This window comes from Pelobates fuscus, chromosome 13 (assembly GCF_036172605.1).
Source record: "Pelobates fuscus isolate aPelFus1 chromosome 13, aPelFus1.pri, whole genome shotgun sequence".
Classification (NCBI taxonomy): Eukaryota; Metazoa; Chordata; class Amphibia; order Anura; family Pelobatidae; genus Pelobates; species Pelobates fuscus.
Genome location: NC_086329.1, coordinates 77,818,949 through 77,838,849, shown reverse-complemented (window position 1 = coordinate 77,838,849; position 19,901 = coordinate 77,818,949). Strand labels below are relative to the sequence as shown.

Here is a 19,901-nt window from a genome sequence, read left to right as displayed (position 1 = left end):
CGTTTTCCCAGTTTTTTGGGGTAAAATTAGGGGCCTCGGCTTATATTCGGGTCGGCTTATACTCGAGTATATACAGTAATTTGAATTCTCAGCAATTTCCTCTTTAGTGGATAAGTAAATATTCTTTATCCTAGCACTTACATTAATTATCATTTAGCAGCAAAAATAACCATGGTACCTATATAAAGAATGCCGTAAGCCTGCTACACTTTTACAAATGATGTTCGACTTTTCATACACATCATGTTGACTGTGCAACAAATATAAGTGAACTCACTGCTGAGCACAAGGGTGGTGTACAACTGCACTTACTTCCTTATGATAAATACCTGTAGAGCCATCAAATTAAAGTGTCTTAAACACCATGGTGTAAGAATTCTTCAGCTGCACCAGTGATCATTTTACATTGCTAGATTGTAGCTAAAGTTATATATATAATGTATATATGTATAATGTATGTATGAAACAGTTCATCTATAATGGGTGAGATCTGTTATTCAACTTAAATTTAAAATGAAAATACAAATATTCATTCTCTTCAAAACAAAAAGAGGGATAAAACGTTGCTGGGTTCTCATGTTGTTGAATTAAATATTCCTATCTAAAGGGACACTACAGTCACCAAAACAACTTTAGCTTAATGAAGCAATTTCGGTGTATAGTTCATACCTCTGCAGTCTCACTGCTCAATTCTTTACCATTTAGGAGTTAAATCATATTTGTTTCTGTTTATGCAGCCCTACTACCTCCCCTGGCTGTGACTGACAGTCTGCATGAGAACAATATGGTTTCACTTTCAATCAGATGTAACTTACTTTAAAATAATTTTTCTCCTGCTCTGTAAATTAAACTTTAATCATACACAGACGACTCCTGCTGGGTCTAGCAAGCCAGTAAGAGAGCAGGAAATAAGAAATTCAACATTAAACAGAATATTCAATAAAAGAAGTTTAAACATTAGATGACTCTTTACAGGAAGTGTTTATGAAGTCTGTGTAGGTCACGTGCAGGGAGGTGTGACTAGGGCTGCTAAACAAATTGATTTAACTCCTTAATGGCAGAGAATTGAGCAGTGCAGGGGCATGATCTATACACCAAAATTTAATATTACTTTGGCATTGAATCTCCATTAATTTTTGATTTGTGCTGTTTGTGGATTGAGTGAACCCTTGGAGGCCATGTGCAGACTCCCCTAATAATTTTGTTTATCTATTTTGTTGGCATAGCTATGTTAGGGTGGATATAAATACTGTGATTTATTAAGAGAAGTAAAATCCATGATACTTTATCACAGGCAATAGCATGTAATGCGTTGTGTTCATTTTTTTGTCTTTGTATAAAATATTAGCTATCACCGCTGTGAGGACAAATGTAGCAAACCTTAGTGATGCCGCCCTGTGGAAGATCAAGAGGGCTCGATTTGCACGCAACCGACAGAAAAGCGTGCGCTCCTTGCGGGACAGCGTAAAAGGGACTGGAGAATCAAAGAGAGCGCTTTCCCTGCCTGAGACCCTGAGTACTAAAATCCGTTGAGTAACACATCCATTTTTTTTTTGTCAGCACAATGTATCTATTATTACTTTTGGTCCATTGCAAAAGAAAGGTGTTCTATTTACTGCTGAGTTTAGAGATCATACACCGAGAAAATATATTTTGTTTCAGATTTATAAAAAAAGAGCAGATCACGTTGTCCATTAAAATGACTTTTTATTAAGTATTACAAGTAAATATAATATATATAAAAAAATATTTAATTTTAACATACCATGACATGCAATATGTACCGCGTACGCCACGAAATATAGATTTTAACAGTTGTCACTCTGTCCTTAGCTGTCAGGCTGACAAGACATGAACAATCTGCACCGGCACTAGGGGTCACCGCAGAGCAGGCACAAGGTAAATACATAATTGCAAAATCACATAACTGTACATAGCTGGGATCAGTAACATAACAGGGAAGCTAAACTCTCCTATAGAGATGGGAAGTATGTACGACTGATATCGGAAGGTTGGCAAATGATTCTATGCAGCATTAACATGTTAATTACATAGTTAATGTTTGGTACATCAGAACAATAGCAAAGACAGACTGATTACATGATATAACATTCTACTGTTGCATTTTATTTGGTGAGCTACATAGACATAGATACATATAATTTCAAAGTCTCTTAGAAACTGATATTTAAATTCCTTAATTTTATCTACTTACACAAGAAAACCTGGTTTTCACATTCCACATAGGAATAAAAGGGACACTGTAAGCACTGTGTCTGCTTAATCTCATTAAACTCGTTATAGTGTCTGGAGTCCCTTGGTATCATTATTTAATTCAGCATTAAACCGTTTTTAATGTTTTAATGCTAAACGAGAGTCCCCGGCAGCCCATTCCCTCTTTGCTGCTTTGGCTAATGAGGACGTATTAGCTTGATATGCAATGGGCAGCTGTGATTGGCTGAGAGTGCCAGCTGACTGCTTTTAGCCTATCAGAGCTCCAATTGACGTTATAAATGGGTATAACTACAAGGAAGTGTGTACTATCTGCCTTAGCCACATCTCCAAAAGGGGCTGTAGTGTGAGAAGCCAGGGCCCCTTTTTTAGTGTTAAACTGCTTGAAAGTGAATTAAAGGGACTCTCCAGTGCCAGGAAAACAAGAGTTCCCCTCTCCCTCCTACCTCCCATCCCTGGTTGCTGAAGGGGTGAAAACTCCTTCAGTCACTTACCAGAGGCAGCGACATGTCCCACGTGGCTGCTTCTTCCTCCGCCGCCGCTCCTCCCCTTCATTACGTCAGCCGGCGGGGGAGACTGATCCCGCCCGCCGGCTGGGGAGACCTAATGCGCATGCGCGGCAATGCCGCGCATGCGCATTAGACCTCTCCATAGGAAAGCATTGAAAATGCTTTTCAATGCTTTCCTATGGGGATTTTAGCCACGCTGGAGGTCCTCATACAGCGTGGGGACGTCCAGCGACGCTATAGCACAGAAAACCTGTGCTATGGACCAGGAAGTGCCCTCTAGTGGCTGTCTAGTAGACAGCCACTAGGGGAGGACTTAACCCTGCAAGGTAATTATTGCAGTTTATGAAAACTGCAATAATTACAGTTGCAGGGTTAAGGGTAGTGGGAATTGGCACCCAGACTACTCCAAGTGGTCTGGGTGCCTGGAGTGTCCCTTTAAGTCTGAATGGAGGGACAGCGTTTATGGACTCCAGGCACTATATCCAATTCAATGAGATGAAATGGTTATAGTGACTACACATAAACACAGTGATTTAACTCCTAAATGGCAGATAATTTTGCAGTGAGACAGCAGGGGTGTGATCTATACGCCAATACTGCTTCATTAAGCTAAGGTTGTTTTAATGCCTATTGTATCCCTTTAAGCATTTTTACATAACAAGAATCCAGCCATAAATTGCCCACAGGAAGTTAAGTCCATCAGAATTTATTTAAAAATAAAACATATAGACAGAATAAGGAGGACAGATTTATTAATGATAAAATGTGATCAAACAGTCCCAAGTCAGAACTTCAAAAACATACAGTAACAAAATAATAAAGGACTGCAAATGATTTTTTTCCCACTATAGCTCAACAATCTCCAGAAAACGACAATATCATTAAAGACCCTCTTCCGGAGGATGCTGGGATAGATCATCAGACTGTTCATCAGTTAATTACTGTACTGATGAAGTTCATGGCTAAGGACAAGAGCAGTGCTGAAGCTGATATCGGCAGCGCCAAAGCGTTTAACACCGTCAAACGCCACTTGTACGTGTTGCTAGGATACGATCAGCAGGAAGGCTGCTTTATGATTGCACCCCAGAAAATGCGCACTTCGACTTGCTTTAATGCATTTATTGCAGGAATCGCGCAGGTAGGATACTGAACTTTGCTTTAATGTCTTCTGATTTGTATCCAAGTGTATTTTAAAGCGGCACTGTCATGCCGAATTCCGTTTTTTTTTAAACCCGCCTCCACTACATCCAATCGACCCCCTAGTCACCCCCAAATGCCCCTAAGCCCCCCACATTTCCTATTTTTAATTCTTTATTTTCTGCCCCGATCTATATTCAGGGCGCCGCCATCTTTGTGTGGGTAGGTGAAGTCCCTGTGGGACACGTCATCTGCCCACACTAGACAGACTGCGAGATTCCCGCACATGCCCAGAGAAACACCTGGACATGCGAACGGGAATTTCATCTATTCATTCATTCATCAGACAGACGAATGAATGAATAGAAAAAAATCAAACGAACAAACTAACACTGTTCGTTTGTTTGTTCGGTTTATTACAAGGAGGGAGCTACCGGCGTGCAGCTCCCTCCTTGCAATATGTAAAGACAGAAGCGGCAGGGAGCTGTGTTCCCCACCACTTCATTAGCCCCCCAGGTCCCCTCCTCACTCTATGGGGGTCAATATGACCCCCATAATCGCATAAGGGAGATTAAAATCTCGCCAATGCCCCTACTCGCTATACCGCGAGTAGGGGCATGTCCACTAAACAGTGAGCAGCCCGTGGCTGCTCACTGTAAAAAAAAAAAAAAAGGGTAATAAGGGGGGGTTGGGGGGGACCTACTGTCCTCCCCCGCCGGCCCCCACCCCTGGACGGCGGGTGGGGGCCATAATGGGAATGAGGGGGGGGGACCTACTGTCCTCCCCCCAGGCCCCCACCCCTGGGCGGCGGGTGGGGGCCATAATGGGAATGAGGGGGGGGACGACCTACTGTCCTCCATCCCCCACCCCTGGGCGGCGGGTGGGGGCCATAATAGTAATAAGGGGGGGGGGACCTACTGTCCTCCACCCCCGGCCCCCACCCCTGGGCGGCGGGTGGGGGCCATAATAGTAATAAGGGGGCGGGGGACCTACTGTCCTCCACCCCCCGGCCCCCACCCCTGGGCGGCGGGTGGGGGCCATAATAGTAATAAGGGGGGGGATCTACTGTCCTCCCCCCCCCCACCGGCCCCCACCCCTGGGCGGCGGGTGGGGGCCATAACGATAATGGGGGGGGGACCTACTGTCCTCCCCCCGCCCCCAACCCTGGGCGGCGGGTGGGGGCACTAAGTAAATTTCGCCCCCCCCCCCCATCAAGGTGACTAGGGGTGCCCAAGCCCCTAGTCACCCACCCCCCACCCAAATAAAAATTCCCCTACCTACCCCCCTCACCCTAAAAAATAGTGAGGGGGGAATAAAATTGCTAACCTGTAAAGTAAAATTAAACTTACCATTCGACGTCTTCTTTTTTCTAAAATCTTCATTTTTCAGCCCCAAAAAAGGCCAAATAAAAAACCATCATAGCCGTCGAACTAAAAATAAAATAAAAAACCCGAGCGCAAAAAAAAACCAGACGAAAAAGAAAAAACCCGAGCGCAAAAAAAATAATCCATCTTCACCCATGGAGGTCTCCGCGCAGACTGAGCTCCGCAGGGCGGGGCAAGGCTTATAAAGCCTTGCCCCGCCCTGCAATTATGCTAAGAACACTCTGATTGGTGGGTTTAAGCCAATCAGAGTGCTCTTTGTCATTTTACAAGCGTGGGAAAATTCCAAATTACTTCCCCACGCTTGTAAAATGACACAGAGCACTGTGATTGGATGGTTTTCAAGCCATCCAATCACAGTGCTCTGTGTCATTTTACAAGCGTGGGAAAATTCCAAAGAACTTTCCCACGCTTGTAAAATGACAAAGAGCACTCTGATTGGCTTAAACCCACCAATCAGAGTGTTCTTAGCCTAATTGCAGGGCGGGGCAAGGCTTTATAAGCCTCCCCCCCCCCCTGCGGAGCTCAGTCTGCGCGGAGCCCTCCATGGGTGAAGATGCATTATTTTTTTTGTGCGCTCGGGTTTTTTCTTTTTCGTCGGGTTTTTTTTTTTGCGCTCGGGTTTTTTTTTTTGCGCTCGGGTTTTTTATTTTATTTTTAGTTCGACGGCTATGATGGTTTTTTATTTGGCCTTTTTTTGGGCTGAAAATGAAGATTTTAGAAAAAAGAAGACGTCGAATGGTAAGTTTAATTTTACTTTACAGGTTAGCAATTTTATTCCCCCCTCACTATTTTTTAGGGTGAGGGGGGGTAGGTAGGGGCATTTTTTATTTGGGTGGGGGGTGGGTGACTAGGGGCTTGGGGACCCCTAGTCACCTTGATGGGGGGGGGGGGGGAATTTACTTAGTGCCCCCACCCGCCGCCCAGGGGTGGGGGCGGGGGGAGGACAGTAGGTCCCCCCCCATTATCGTTATAGCCCCCACCCGGCACCCAGGGGTGGGGGCCGGGGGAGGGGAGGACAGTAGGTCGTCCCCCCCCCCCTTATTACTATCATGGCCCCCACCCGCCGGCCAGGGGTGGGGGCCGGGGGGGAGGACAGTAGGTCCCCCCCCCCTACTACTATTATGGCCCCCACCCGCCGCCCAGGGGTGGGGGCCGGGGGGGAGGACAGTAGGTCCCCCCCCCCCTTTATTAACATTATGGCCCCCACCCGCCGCCCAGGGGTGGGGGCCGGGGGGGAGGACAGTAGGACCCCCCCCCCACTACTATTATGGCCCCCACCCACCGCTCAGGGGTGGGGGCTGGGGGGGGGGACAATAGGTTAGAATTAGAATGAAATTCCGATACGAACAAAGTACCGAATTGCATCCTAACACCAATGGAGAAACAGTGCTCATTCTGTTAGGATGCAATTCGGCAGTTTTGCCGGCGTTCTGTCTAAGTGACAGGACGTTCGGCAATACTGACAGGAAGCATTGTGGGAACAGGGAGGAAAGCTAGGGATCATGGGAAAATTGCTCTGACCAGCGGAAATGAAGCACACTTTGCTCCTCCGCTGGTCAGAGCTGGTCAAGCGGAGGAATCCTCCATAAGACAAAGAGTCCCTACTTTGTCTTAAGATTTTAAAGAAAACTTAAGAAGACAGAAAGAAAAGAATAACAGATCCCGAGAGAGGGGGAGAAGAGGATGAGATTGAGGAAAGGTAAGTTCGGCATGACAGTGCCGCTTTAAGCACTTTATTATAAGAGTTCCATTAAAGAGTTTGTGCTTGCAATGGTTTATCTTCTTCTGTGTTTTGGAGCTCATATTTGAGCATTTGAGAATTTCAGGATAATTTTAAAAAAATGTAATCATCAGAGTTGATGTTTGGAAACCAACTGCCAAATTATTTTATTAAAGGAACACTATAGTCACCTAAATTACTTTAGCTATATAAAGCAGTTTTAGTGTATATATCATTCCCCTGCAATTTCACTGCTCAATTCACTGTCATTTAGGAGTTAAATCACTTTGTTTCTGTTTCTGCAGCCCTAGCCACACCTCCCCTGGCTATGATTGACAGAGCCTGCATGAAAAAATAACTGGTTTCACTTTCAAACAGATGTAATTTACCTTAAATAATTGTATCTCAATCTCTAAATTCAACTTTAAATCACATACAGGAGGCTCTTGCAGGGTCTAGCAAGCTATTACCATAGCAGGGGATAAGAAAATCTTAATTAAACAGAACTTGCAATAAAGAAACCCTAAATAGGGCTCTCTTTACAGGAAGTGTTTATGGAAGGCTGTGCAAGTCACATGCAGGGAGGTGTGACAGGGTTCATAAACAAAGGGATTTAACTCCTAAATGGCAGAGGATTGAGCAGTGAGGCTGCAGGGGCATGTTCTATACACCAAAACTGCTTCATTAAGCTAAAGTTGTTCAGGTGACTATAGTGTCCCTTTAAATGACATTCTAGAGCAGAGAATATTTTTCGGTTCATTACCTAAATCAAAATATTTGGCAATGTCTCTATGTAATATTACTTTTATAGTTCAGTGTTTAATTTTTATACTGGAAAAACAGACACAGTATTTGTTGGTCATGTGTTAATTCCCTACACACAATTCCTCTTGTGCTAGTCAGTTTGTAATGTGTGAAAATGTATCACAAGTTGAGCTTGTAAACTGAGTGCCCATTAACTTCAGCGGGATCCGACTTCCAAATCACAAGCGCACTCACAAGTGTGCAGGAAATTGTGGGAATGTGTGAGTGGTGCACACTATCGTACAGGTGGATAATCCTATAGTCCGTCACATGCCATTTTTAAGTGCATTTTTAAAGGGTTGTGTCTATAAAGGAACGAAAATGACTGATTTAATGTTTTGTATGGATGAAAACAGTATATTATTTTTTTTATTTTTGTATGAGTGACTATAACCTGCGTTGAATAAGTAATGGTGTTAGATTTGGGTGGGGGGGGGGGGGAGGTTAATGGGTTTATGAGGGAGAATATCCATGGTATATAGTTTAAAATGACAACATTTGGATGTATTTCCTTGATAATATGGGATGGCAACAAGAAGAGCGCCAGTGCAAAATATGGAGTCTTGGCAAATCCAAACCTTTGTAACGGAATTCCACATTGTTTAGGTGTCTCAAGGTAGATGGGGCAGGCTCATTGATTCTATGTGTTAATGGATATAGTCTTGGGGTGACTGGTAGATATTCCAACAGACTGTAATAAATAATTTATTGGTTGTTTTACAGGTGATGGACTATAACATTAACCTGGGGAAGCATCTCCTCCCGCTCGTGGTCCAAGTGTTAAAATACTGCACCTGTCCACAGCTCAGACATTACTTCCAGCAGCCACCTCGATGTTCTTTGTGGTCCCTAAAACCACATATCCGACAGATGTGGCTCAAGGCTTTGCTTGTCATCCTTTATAAGGTACGCTGAAACGCTATTTCTGGATTTTTTTATAGTGCAAAACCTGCTTCTTTCATTTTTTAATATGTTGGTAATTTTATACTTTTCATAGGAATAGTTTATGAATTACGTAAGTATTTAAAAGTCATATTATTTGAAACCCCAAACTAAAAAGATTTAGTAAAGTAGGAATTCAAAGTGAATTTTAAAAGGTCAAATTAGTCGAAAAGGAAAAAATTCAGCTATGTTTTCAGTTCAGCTGCTCTGACTTTAACTTTGAAATCGCCTTTATTAAATACCGCTGTTACTATATATAGTATATAAGGCTATTCAGGCCTAAAATCCACTTTGGATTATCTCAAACTTTTCACACTTACGTGAACAACCCTATCTAATGTAACCTCTGTATATCTCTTACCTACAGCTAAATGTGTTATACGTTTGTTGGAAGCTATGTATTGTCATTGTCCAGTTATCACTGAAGGACATCATTGTGCTTGTTTTCAGGACCGATACACTTGCCATCAGATCAACGTTATAACAAATTGTAATATTATATACAGTATCATGCAAATCTCTCTACTTTTCATAGTCTCTTTATCTTAGCCTATACAGATCATACATATATTTTTATTTCTTATGCCCAAATGGGCATTAGTAGCATGTCAACCTCCATTTTTTTTTATACTCAAACCTAGAAAAAAAGAGAAAACTGACCTTCAGTCCAGTGCAGGTTGATATTCTTCCACGCTGGGTCACTCCCTCTCTCTCTATGGTCCAGTCAAATGGTCCACAGAACCCAGGACATACTTTAAAACGAGAGAAATCTCAATGTATCTTTCCTGGTAAAATATTTTATAAATAAATAAATTTGATAGGACACGTCTCCAGGATCAGAGCACATGTGCGCGTTCTGTGCTGGAGAGGTGAAGGAGCGATCTTGGAGGGGACATAGGGAGGGAGGGCATTATTTAACAAACAAACAAAAAAAACTAATTACTAATGCATGGACACGGGGAGAAAATGCACAGAGGTTGAGGAGGAACAAGGTGAGATCTAGGCAGCCCTTGCGGGCCCAATCCCAGCACTACTTACAAGGATAGAAGCTCACTAGGTCTGTCACCAGTGCACAGTGTGTGCTAACAATAGATGCATTTTTTGCACAAGCAGCACAGGATATCTAAGTAATTAGATAGCTTTGCATATTAATTTGTATGTGCTGCTTTTCAAGATGGAAAAACTCCAGAATCCTTCCTCCAAGACCGCTTTTGAAAGTAGCAAAAGTGGTAAAGGAAGTTGGAGGAACTCGTTAAGGGGTACATATAAAGTGCAGTCCTGGTGCAAAGTTTTAAAAGTGGTGCAGTCACCATGAAAACAAATAGAACTCCGTTGCCGTTTTGCTTTAGAAAGTCTTCTCCTGGATTCGAAAACTGGTGCCACTGTTATACATATTGATGGGTTTCTTCGATGACAGCTCTCCTATCACATTGAGTACATGCAGGTTATATTCTTGAGCTAGTGTCCTTCAACTTTATTTGTTTTATTTGAGCTACCTACATTTGAAAAAATATGTTAATGAGGAGCAGCAATTGACACAGAAGTCTCCTAGATTTGCACCTCTGTCACGGTTGATGTGACTCGTTGACACCAGGTGATCCATTCTGTCTTACCTTGCCAGACAATGTAGACATCACGCTTCAGAAATGACACAAACAACAATAAAGTCTGCATTCTGAGAATATATTATCTTACTGACGTGACTGTTAAGACATTGAGTCGGAAGCATGATACTTTTTTTTATAGGATCCACATTTTGCCTTCTTGTTTAATTTCCTCTTCCATGCTATTTCTAAATCATCTTACTATTTTTGTTGTACTTTTGTACTTTAATATTAATATTATTTATAGAATCCCCATATATTATACAAACCTGTACAATTACCAAAGAAAATACACAGGTTTAATGGTAATAATAAGATGGTGTATGATGATGTTGTGATGTGTGCATACTGCTTTATGCCCACACTTTGATGTGTCAATGTTATGTCTTCATACCATTTTCATACAAATGACGTATGAAGATGTATTTCTATGAATAAACTTCAATAAAATATTTTTTTTTTAAAAGGGAGCTATTGCCTGTTGCTTCCCTGATCCCCTCCTGATCACATGTAGGAATTAGTTAGCTTTATTTTGGTATTTGGTGCGTATGTCTATGTTCAGGTAAATTTCCCCGAACATAGGCCAGCGCATCAGAGCAGGGAATCCCACTAATCTATGTTCGTAGAAATTTCCCCGAACATAGGCCAGCGCATCAGAGCAGGGAATCCCTCTAATCTATGTTCGTGGAAATTTCCCCGAACATAGAAAAACGAACCAGAGTAGGGAATCCATTAAATCTATATGTTCGGGAACTTTCCCCGAACATAGATTTGAGGGATTCCCTGCTCTGCTGCTCTTGTCTATTTTCATGGAAATGTAACCAGTTTTCTCAGAGGATCCACCTATGATGGCCTTGTGCAAGCTATATTAACCTCCCTTCCCACCACTCTCTGTGTCCTCCTTATTTTTATTTTCTGTATTCTTTCTCTTCTCCCTAATCCTCTTTTCTCTCTTTAATTCCCGATTCCCTTTTTTTTCTAGGATCCTTCCTTTTCTCTGTTGGTGGCAGATAGGTTGTGGCTCTTGGGCAGTTGTCAACACCTCCTTTGGTTTTATAGTTTCCCCTCTTATTGTAAAGCGCTGTGGAATAGGCTGGCGCTATATAAATACCAATAATAATAATAATAGTTACATAATAAGTAACATAGGCTGAAAAATATGAACATGCTTTTCCCATGCATATGAATTATATCCTCAAATCTTCTGGTTTTCACAAAAACATCCAAGCTTTGTTTTATGAATGATTACAGAATCTGACAAAACAATATATTTAGACCATTAATATTTACATTTTTCTTACTGTAAAGAACTCTTTCCTGTGTCATAGGTGAAATCTCCTTTCTTCAAATCTAAATGGCTGACCTCATGTCACAAGGAAATGCAGAAGTTATTGTGTTCTTATACTGAAATCTATCATTCTCACAGAAGTTGTACCCATGCTGACTGAGACCCAGGGCTAGCCAACCTTTGGCACTCCAGTTGTTGTGGACTACATTCCCATACTGCTCTTACAACTATAATGCTGGCAGGGCATCAGGGGGAGATGTAGTCCAAAACTGAAAGTTGCCTTCTCTTAGTTTAGCCGAGAGATTTAGCCTACTTGATTCTGTGTTTTTCTTAACTCGTTTACTGTACTATTACGTGAACAGAAGAACATTTTCCCAGTATGGTGGTCAAGTTTGTTTATTTGAGACACGTCCTTTAACTGAGTATACATACTCTCTTCTCTTGATGCTCAAAGTTACTTAAAGGGACACTTTAGACCCCTAAAGCACTTAAGCTTGCTGACGTACTTTATATGTGAACAATGCATCCATTTTATTTTTTTAAAAAAATGAAGAATTCAATAGAAATTGCCACTTTCATGAATTAACCATGTTACATTCCCTGGGTGTCAATCACACAGCAGGTCCTGTTATATCCTGGTAGTTTAGCTCAGTGAAGTAAAATTCGAGAGGCCGCAATTGTTCCGAGCACCTGCCTTGCAAAGGCTTCTCATTGAGCTGCATTGGGAATTCTGGACAGCCAAAGAAAGTCTGGGCAGGGTTAGAAGGGGAGACAGGACCGTATCAGTTGTAAAGGCAGCAGATAAGATCTGGAGCTTTTGCAAGATATATATAACCAAGGATGGCTAGGGCTATACTCACCTGAACATGCATATATTATAGGGTGCTGCTGGGACCAATTTATACAAAATACACAATCCAGCGCACTCTAATCGTTTTATTTAAAAACACCTCAACTAGGCAAAAAATAATGGGGGTTTAGTTGCTGTATATGATCATACATTGCATAAGCCTGCCATGATGTCAATGTACCCCATTCTTGGCAGGTCCTACTATAGCAGCCTAATGCCTGCTTATATATAATCAACCATATACATACATACAGCCAATAAATGCATAATTAAGTTATCCATAATGATTATGTCCAAATTCTGATCGTACGCTGATGTGCAGGGCTACTGATAGATCGCAGAATAGGCAAGAGAAAATAAACTGTACTCTGGCAGATTGCAGTAAGATTACATTCTACATTGTGTACGTAGGAGTCCCTGTTACCAGCGGCAAACAAAAAAAAATGTTACATACTGACTGTGGTTCACTGAAAGAGGAAACTATTAACCCCCTTCATCGTTAGGTCTCTCTTGGCTTTATCAATAGCAGGGATTCTTTTGCACAATAATGAGCCATAAATGGTTTTATGGTGGTGGTATTAATATAGCAGTGTTTGTGGTTTTATACTATAATCTATTAAAAGTTACGTTTATTTTTATTTAGAGATCTTCACGGTTTTGGTGTCCACTCGACTGGGTACACCTGGAATTTATCCCTCTCTTCTTTTCTCCTGACTTAGTTAGCTTTATTTTGGTATTTGGTGCGTATGTCTACGTTCAGGTAAATTTCTCCAAACATAAACAAGCATCAGAGCAGGGAATCCCTCTAATCTATGTTCGGGGAAATTTCCCCGAACATAGAAAAACAAACCAGAGCAGGGAATCCATCTAATCTGTGTTCGGGAACGTTCCCCGAACTTAGATTTGAGGGATTCCCTGCTCTGCTGCGCTTGTATATGTTCAGGGAAATTTCCCCGAACAAAGACCTGCACGCATACTCACTTACCGACCAATTCGTTTTACGACCGGGTCGTAAGAATGGAACCCGGTCGGTAAGTGAGGAGTATCTGTATGTGTCACCTCTTCATTGAATTCTGAAAGGATCAGTCACCATAACCACTACAGCCCATTGAGAAGTGTCTGTCAAGCTATTGCTGTCATTTTCTTTTAAACCATTTTGGAATGGCTACGGAAACTTAAGGGTTGTTCCTGAGAGCAATACCTCCTGCAATAATAATGCGAAAATTACGCTTGCCCAATGCTTGGACAACCTATCATTAGTATCCAAGGCTGGATGGATTTAAGTGACTTGTCATTATCAGTGTGGCAGTAAGGTGCCCAAGGGATGGCACACATAGCATCATAATCACTACAATGATCTATAGTGGTGCTTATAGTGTCCCTTTAAAATATCCGACACATCAGGTTTTGTTTTTTTTTTTAAACCATGATTGCTTCAATCACATGTTAAAATTGATAAAAACCAAGTAGTGCAGAGTTGGAATTTGGAATCCATGTCTTGATATCATTATGTTATCCTTCTTTACCAGTATCCGTACAGAGAAACCGACATGAGCAAAATTGTGCTTCACCTAATTCACATTACAGTAAATACCTTGAATGCCCAGTATCATAGCTGCAAACCTCATGCCACCGCTGGACCACTTTACAGCGATAATAGCAACATCAGCCGATACAGCGAGAAGGAAAAAGGTGTGATTTCATAGTTACTGTTAATCATTTCTTCATTGTATACCAGAGATTTATATGCTTTGTTTTGTGTTCTCACAGTATTTGTAACCCCTGTTGTATCTTTATTCACTAAACAGTGAGTTGCCTAACAAATACATTTGTTTTTTAAATAAATGTCTACTGATTCAATGTGTAGAAGTGTAATATAGGTTAATGTATACAGCATGACTAAATGGGAATGATATATTTATACACACTGATCAGCCACAACATTAAAGGGACACTATGCTAACTTCGGAGGGGACGGGGACAGAACCAGTGTTGAGGAACCTCGGCAATGGAAACATGAAAGCGGTTAAACCCTTTCATTGCGGGGTGGGTCCAGAGCTTTGTATCCTGGCATCCATGTGGATGTTACTTTGACATGTACCAACTGCCTAGACATTGTTGCATGTACACCTCTTCATGGCAATAGTGTTCCCTGCTGGCAGTGGTGTCTTTCGGCATGATAATGCACCCTGCCACACTACAGAAATTGTTCAGGAATGTTTGAGGAAAATGACAAAGCATTCAAGGTGCTGCCCTGGCCTTCACATTCCCCAGATCTCAGCCCGATTGAGCATCTGTGGAGTGTGCTGGAACAACAAATCCGATCCATGGAGGCCCCACCTCGCAACTTGCAAGACTTAAAAGATCTGTTGTTAATATCTTGGTGACAGTGTTGTCACTGTATATGTATATGAATAAATAAATATATACTGTGACTTATTCACTTAATTGGGAAGAACAGAAAGATAATTGCAAACTTGAAGTCAAAATAACTGACCTGAATCACAATTGCTAATTCAGTGAATAAGGCCCATGATGTCATGCACATTGCTGTGTCCAGTTGATTTCCCTCTAATGTATGTTTTTGACCTCTGTTTATTGTCTACTAGAGGAGGACAGTGTGTTTGATGAATCTGATATCCACGACACACCCACTGGGGCATGCAACAAGGAGTCACAAACCTTCTTTGCTCGGCTGAAAAGGATCGGGGGGAGCAAGATGGTGAAATACCAACCAGTTGACATGAATGCTCAGAGAAGTAAGGAGTATAATACTTTTCTACTTTGTTATAACCTCTACCTTACATACCTCTCTCTCTCTTTTGCTCTCTCCTAAAGGGCAGCACTCTACTTTCTCCTCCAGCTCTGCTTCACACCCACCCTATTTGATTGTTATTTCCTGTCCTAATATGTTTCAACCCCCTCCTCCTTTATACTGTAAGCTCGTTTGAGCAGGGCCCTCTTCAACCTATCGTTCCTGTAAGTTTTCTTGTACTGGTCCTATTGATAGTTAAATCCCCCCTCCCTCCCCTCTTATATATTGTAAAGCGCTATGAAATCTGTTGGTGCTATATAAATGATAATAATAATAATAATATTCTTAATTAGCAGTTTATTCACAATGTACATACTGCATATAGTGGATTTATCCCCACCCATAGTATATTACTCCATTCGTAGCATACACAGTGTGTATATTACTCCACTCACAACACACATCCCCACCCAGTGTATATCACTCCACTCACTGCATACATCCCATCTTACTGTGTAGATCAGTGTATTCACCGCATACCTCCCGTTGCACTGTGTATATTACACCACTCACATCATGCTCCCCCATTTTCATTTTTTATCATTCTATGCACAGTGCGCACTCCCATGTTTATATACAAGCATGTGTATATAACTCCACACAGCATATATTTTCCTCCCCAGTACCTGCACTTCGTATATCTCTTTCCCCTGAATAGCACATATCCCCCTCTTCAAATAACATATATGTAATTTCACACACATCACATATATCACCCAGCTCACAACATATACCTTTCCCCAGGAGCATACAACATTTCATTTAAGTCACGTGTCTAGCCCAACTCACAGAATGTTGCTGCTCTCCACACATAGTGTATACACTCCACTTAGGGAGTGTGCTCAGTTGAACACAACAATTTCACTTACAATCTGCATGCATTGTAGAGCCTACTATACTCACTGAGCTCACCTAACTCCAGTCCCACTACGCAATCCACTCACAGCCTATATAAGAGATCCATCATTTATTTGTCGTTGGGAATAATGGACTTTGCTATACTGACCCAAGGCTCAAACTACAGATGACAGGATGGCCAGTCTGTCTGTCAATTCCTGACAGAGAAAATTCCTCACTATCATTTGTCTAATTTGTAGAGCTTATTCCTCCCCAAAAAGATAAGTGAATATTTGCTGCTTTTTCTCCTTTTCTTTTACTATAGGTGAAATAGAATTGGCTGAATACAGAGAATCTGGTGCTTTGCAGGACAGCATACTGAGATGTGTGAGAGAAGAAAGCATACAAAAGAAAAAGCTGCGGTCCCTTAAGCAAAAATCCTTGGACATCGGAAACACGGACTCACTTTTGTTTACTTTAGATGAGCATCGTAGGAAGTCTTGCATAGATCGGTGTGAGATTTCTGCTAAACTGAACGACTATGGGAGATCAAGGCAGAATTCATCCACCAGGCCTGAAAATGTAGATGCCAATGAGAATCCATCAGCCAGAGATTGTTTCCATGAGACTCGGAGACCTGTAATACCAGAGGTGAGGTTGAGTTGCATGGAGACATTTGAGGTAAAGGTGGACTCTCCAGTGAAGCCAACTCCTCAAAGAGAAGATTTAGATCTGATTGATTTGTCCTCCGATTCAACATCCGGGCCAGAGAAACAATCTATTTTATCCACCTCGGACAGCGACTCTTTGGTGTTTGAGCCTCTGCCTCCCTTGAGAATTGTGGAGAGTGATGATGAAGAATTTCAACTAATGAATAATGGAAGCATTGTTGTCTCTGCTTCTTCAACTCCCATCAATACCTCGGTGCTGAGTCTAAGCATGATGCCACTGGTGCACGTAAGTATAGAGGATTGTTCTAAACCCTTCACGGCAAGGGATTTCAGCTTTAATCCAGCTTTGCAAATAGAGGATCTCCCTCCCAATGCTCCAGAAGATCAAAAAGACTTTGAAGAGTTGGCTATGCCAGAGGACATGCAAGAGGTCTCCATTGGGAGTCCTCTAACTCTCAAACAAAAGCGAGACCAGCTGCGGAAGTCATGCGCTCTTGCAGAGATGTCCGTTGATGATAACTTTGAGGAAACACTGGAGGATAATAAGACTGCAGCAAAGAGTGTCCTTCTCAATGTCCCAGAGGATATGGAAAATCAAACCGACAGCGAGAAACCCGACGCCATCATTGAATCGGACACGGAGCAGAACATAGAACAGAAAGAAGAAGCTGAAGAGTCAGAATTTAAAATTCAGATAGTTCCCAGGCAACGGAAACAGAGGAAAATTGCAGTCAGTGCCATCCAGAGGGAATACTTGGACATCACTTTCAACATCTTAGACAAGCTGGGAGAACAGAAAGACACAGGTAACAACACCGGACATGGATCATAGTATATTAGTGTTTCTGGCACTAAAAAGTAAAAAAAAAATACATGTGTCATTCAATGTGAAGAGTTAATATAATGTGCAGCAGAAGTTATCGATGTTTTATTTCAACATTATTTTTGATAAAAGATAAATCATTTCCAAACAATAAATGAGTTAATTGTTTTTAAAAAGTGTGCAGTTGCATACTCTTATCTTTTTTCTATTTGCGTAGTTGATGAATTCCCAACAAATCACACTTTAGTGAATAATCCGGTTTATTTTTCTGATTATATTTCTGCATTTAAGATAACTGCAGCTATATAATGGAACTTTATTATGGCCTATTGCATGATGAATTAAACCTTATTTTGTAGAGTCTGAGTCTAAAGGGCTTTCTATACTGGATATGCCCAGAGAATCTTCGTCTGCACCTACTTTAGAAGCAGGAGGCCCTGAAACCAGCAGCCGTTCATCACTGACAAGTAAGTTTTCCTGTTATATTGAGCCATTTGCTTGAAGAATGAGTCATCAAGCTGTCAGTTGGGTGGCCCTGACTCAAGTCTAGCTCCTTTCTGAGGCCTGGTGAGGTTTGTGTTGCATGTGGCACAGCCAAGCAACAGCTGTAAAACAGCTTATTTTAAGATACCAGGCAGTCAAAGAAATGGCCAACCTAGATAACAAAATGCTACAATTACAAATAAGTGGCATTCTTAATAGACTTACAGTGCTACAGAATATATATTTGCATAGTAATATTGGTTATTAAAGGTCAATCAAGTTCAACCTTTCAAAAAGATTGTAATGTACCAAATCTTAACTAAAATTTCAACAATAAGCTACAATAACATGAATTGCTACTCCACTAAAATCAGACAGTGGAGAGATCCTTTTGAGTTTTTTTTTACAACTGTCAAGAGTAAAAGGTCACTCTACGCACAAAAACCACATCAGCTTCCTGAAGTGGTTACGTGCAAGGCTCCGGTCCCTGCAGATTCTTTTTTTAATACTTATTATCGTATTTGATAATGAGCTTTAATTGGAACATGTAACTCCACCCTAGAGTCATCAGTTAGACAGCTAGGCAGCTGGTCTTCCTAGTTAGGAAGATCTGTTTTGTCCAACTTATGGCACAAGCACAACTTGGATTGAACTATCTCTCCACCCACTAGACAAAACCAGCCAATGGACAAAGCATGTATAGACCACAACTCTGGAGATCAATGCACGCAGTCAGGTCCACCAAACAGCAAACTAGCTATTGTTAGAAGTGCTATAATAAATAGAACATGCTGATGGAGAGACTGAACGATCATTCAGAGCTGTACATTACTAGAATGAGAATAGATCAGACTGGCTATGTACACAGTTTGCCAGCTCTTTCTAAAGTACAGCTGCCTCCAGGTGTAACTCTGATTAATATACCATTAAAGCTGAAATCACAATATAAAACTGATGGTGTCTACAGGGGAGAGACATTAACTGTAGGCGTTATAGTAATTATGATAGGCGGACTCCTTGCCTACCAAACCCAGATATGTTAACCTATTCAAAACCTTGTCAGTGAGAGACATTTGCACTTCCCTAGGTGCCATGGGCATTACACCCACATCCAGAAAACTCCCTTCTAATATGGTTACAGTTCATTTTTTCCTCTGCTGCAGTCACTACTCAGGTCTCATTCTACTGAGCACCTGAAGGCCTCACTTTTACCTGTTTCCTGTGTCTTCAAATTGTGCTCTGTTATATTTACTGCTCAGAACTTAATATTTTGTTTGTTTGTTTGTTTTCTAATGTTTGTTTACTGCTGTCTCTGTATGGTTGAAGACCTTTACTGCTGATCTGTCCAACATTTTGATCTTTAATGAATTTGTGGAAACATCTATCCATCATATTCAGTATCTTAAATGGGTAAAATCCCTATCCTTCAATAAGGAGTCTTACATTGTCTAATCAGTCTCTTTGGCCTGGTTTTGTCTTGTAATTTATGCGATTCCACGATGCACCAAGCCCGTGTTAGCTACATTCAACAAAAATATAGAAATGAAACATGTCAAATTGAGTTTTCAAACAAATAGATGCCAATTTAATTTCTTATCCAACCAAGGGAAACACCACTATGCTGATACATTGCTAGCTTTCTAAATCCGGAATATTTCATTTCTTCATAATACAGGGATGTCAAATAGAAGCTCACATATTTCTTGCAAAGAATTATGGGAGATGCAGTGTAACAGCATCTGATGGCTAACGTTTGACACCTCTGGCATAACTAGATCTTATAGAAAGGAACATCCACATC

The 19,901-nt window shown here is 41.3% G+C and overlaps 1 protein-coding gene across 7 annotated transcripts in view; it reads left to right on the top strand.

Moving 5' to 3' along the window:
* The window catches only part of UNC79 (unc-79 homolog, NALCN channel complex subunit), a 184,100-nt gene that overhangs the window by 113,270 nt on the left and 50,929 nt on the right, over window positions 1-19,901 (top strand). For 6 of the 7 annotated variants that reach the window (XM_063439045.1, XM_063439042.1, XM_063439044.1 and 3 more), the window contains 8 exons: window positions 1,349-1,528; window positions 1,834-1,899; window positions 3,593-3,879; window positions 8,511-8,693; window positions 14,001-14,163; window positions 15,081-15,230; window positions 16,449-17,600; window positions 17,977-18,084. In XM_063439045.1, the coding sequence (XP_063295115.1) occupies window positions 1,349-1,528; window positions 1,834-1,899; window positions 3,593-3,879; window positions 8,511-8,693; window positions 14,001-14,163; window positions 15,081-15,230; window positions 16,449-17,600; window positions 17,977-18,084 (2,289 nt within the window). The remainder of the gene's footprint in view (window positions 1-1,348; window positions 1,529-1,833; window positions 1,900-3,592; window positions 3,880-8,510; window positions 8,694-14,000; window positions 14,164-15,080; window positions 15,231-16,448; window positions 17,601-17,976; window positions 18,085-19,901) is intronic. The other variant, XM_063439043.1, reaches the window with a different exon arrangement.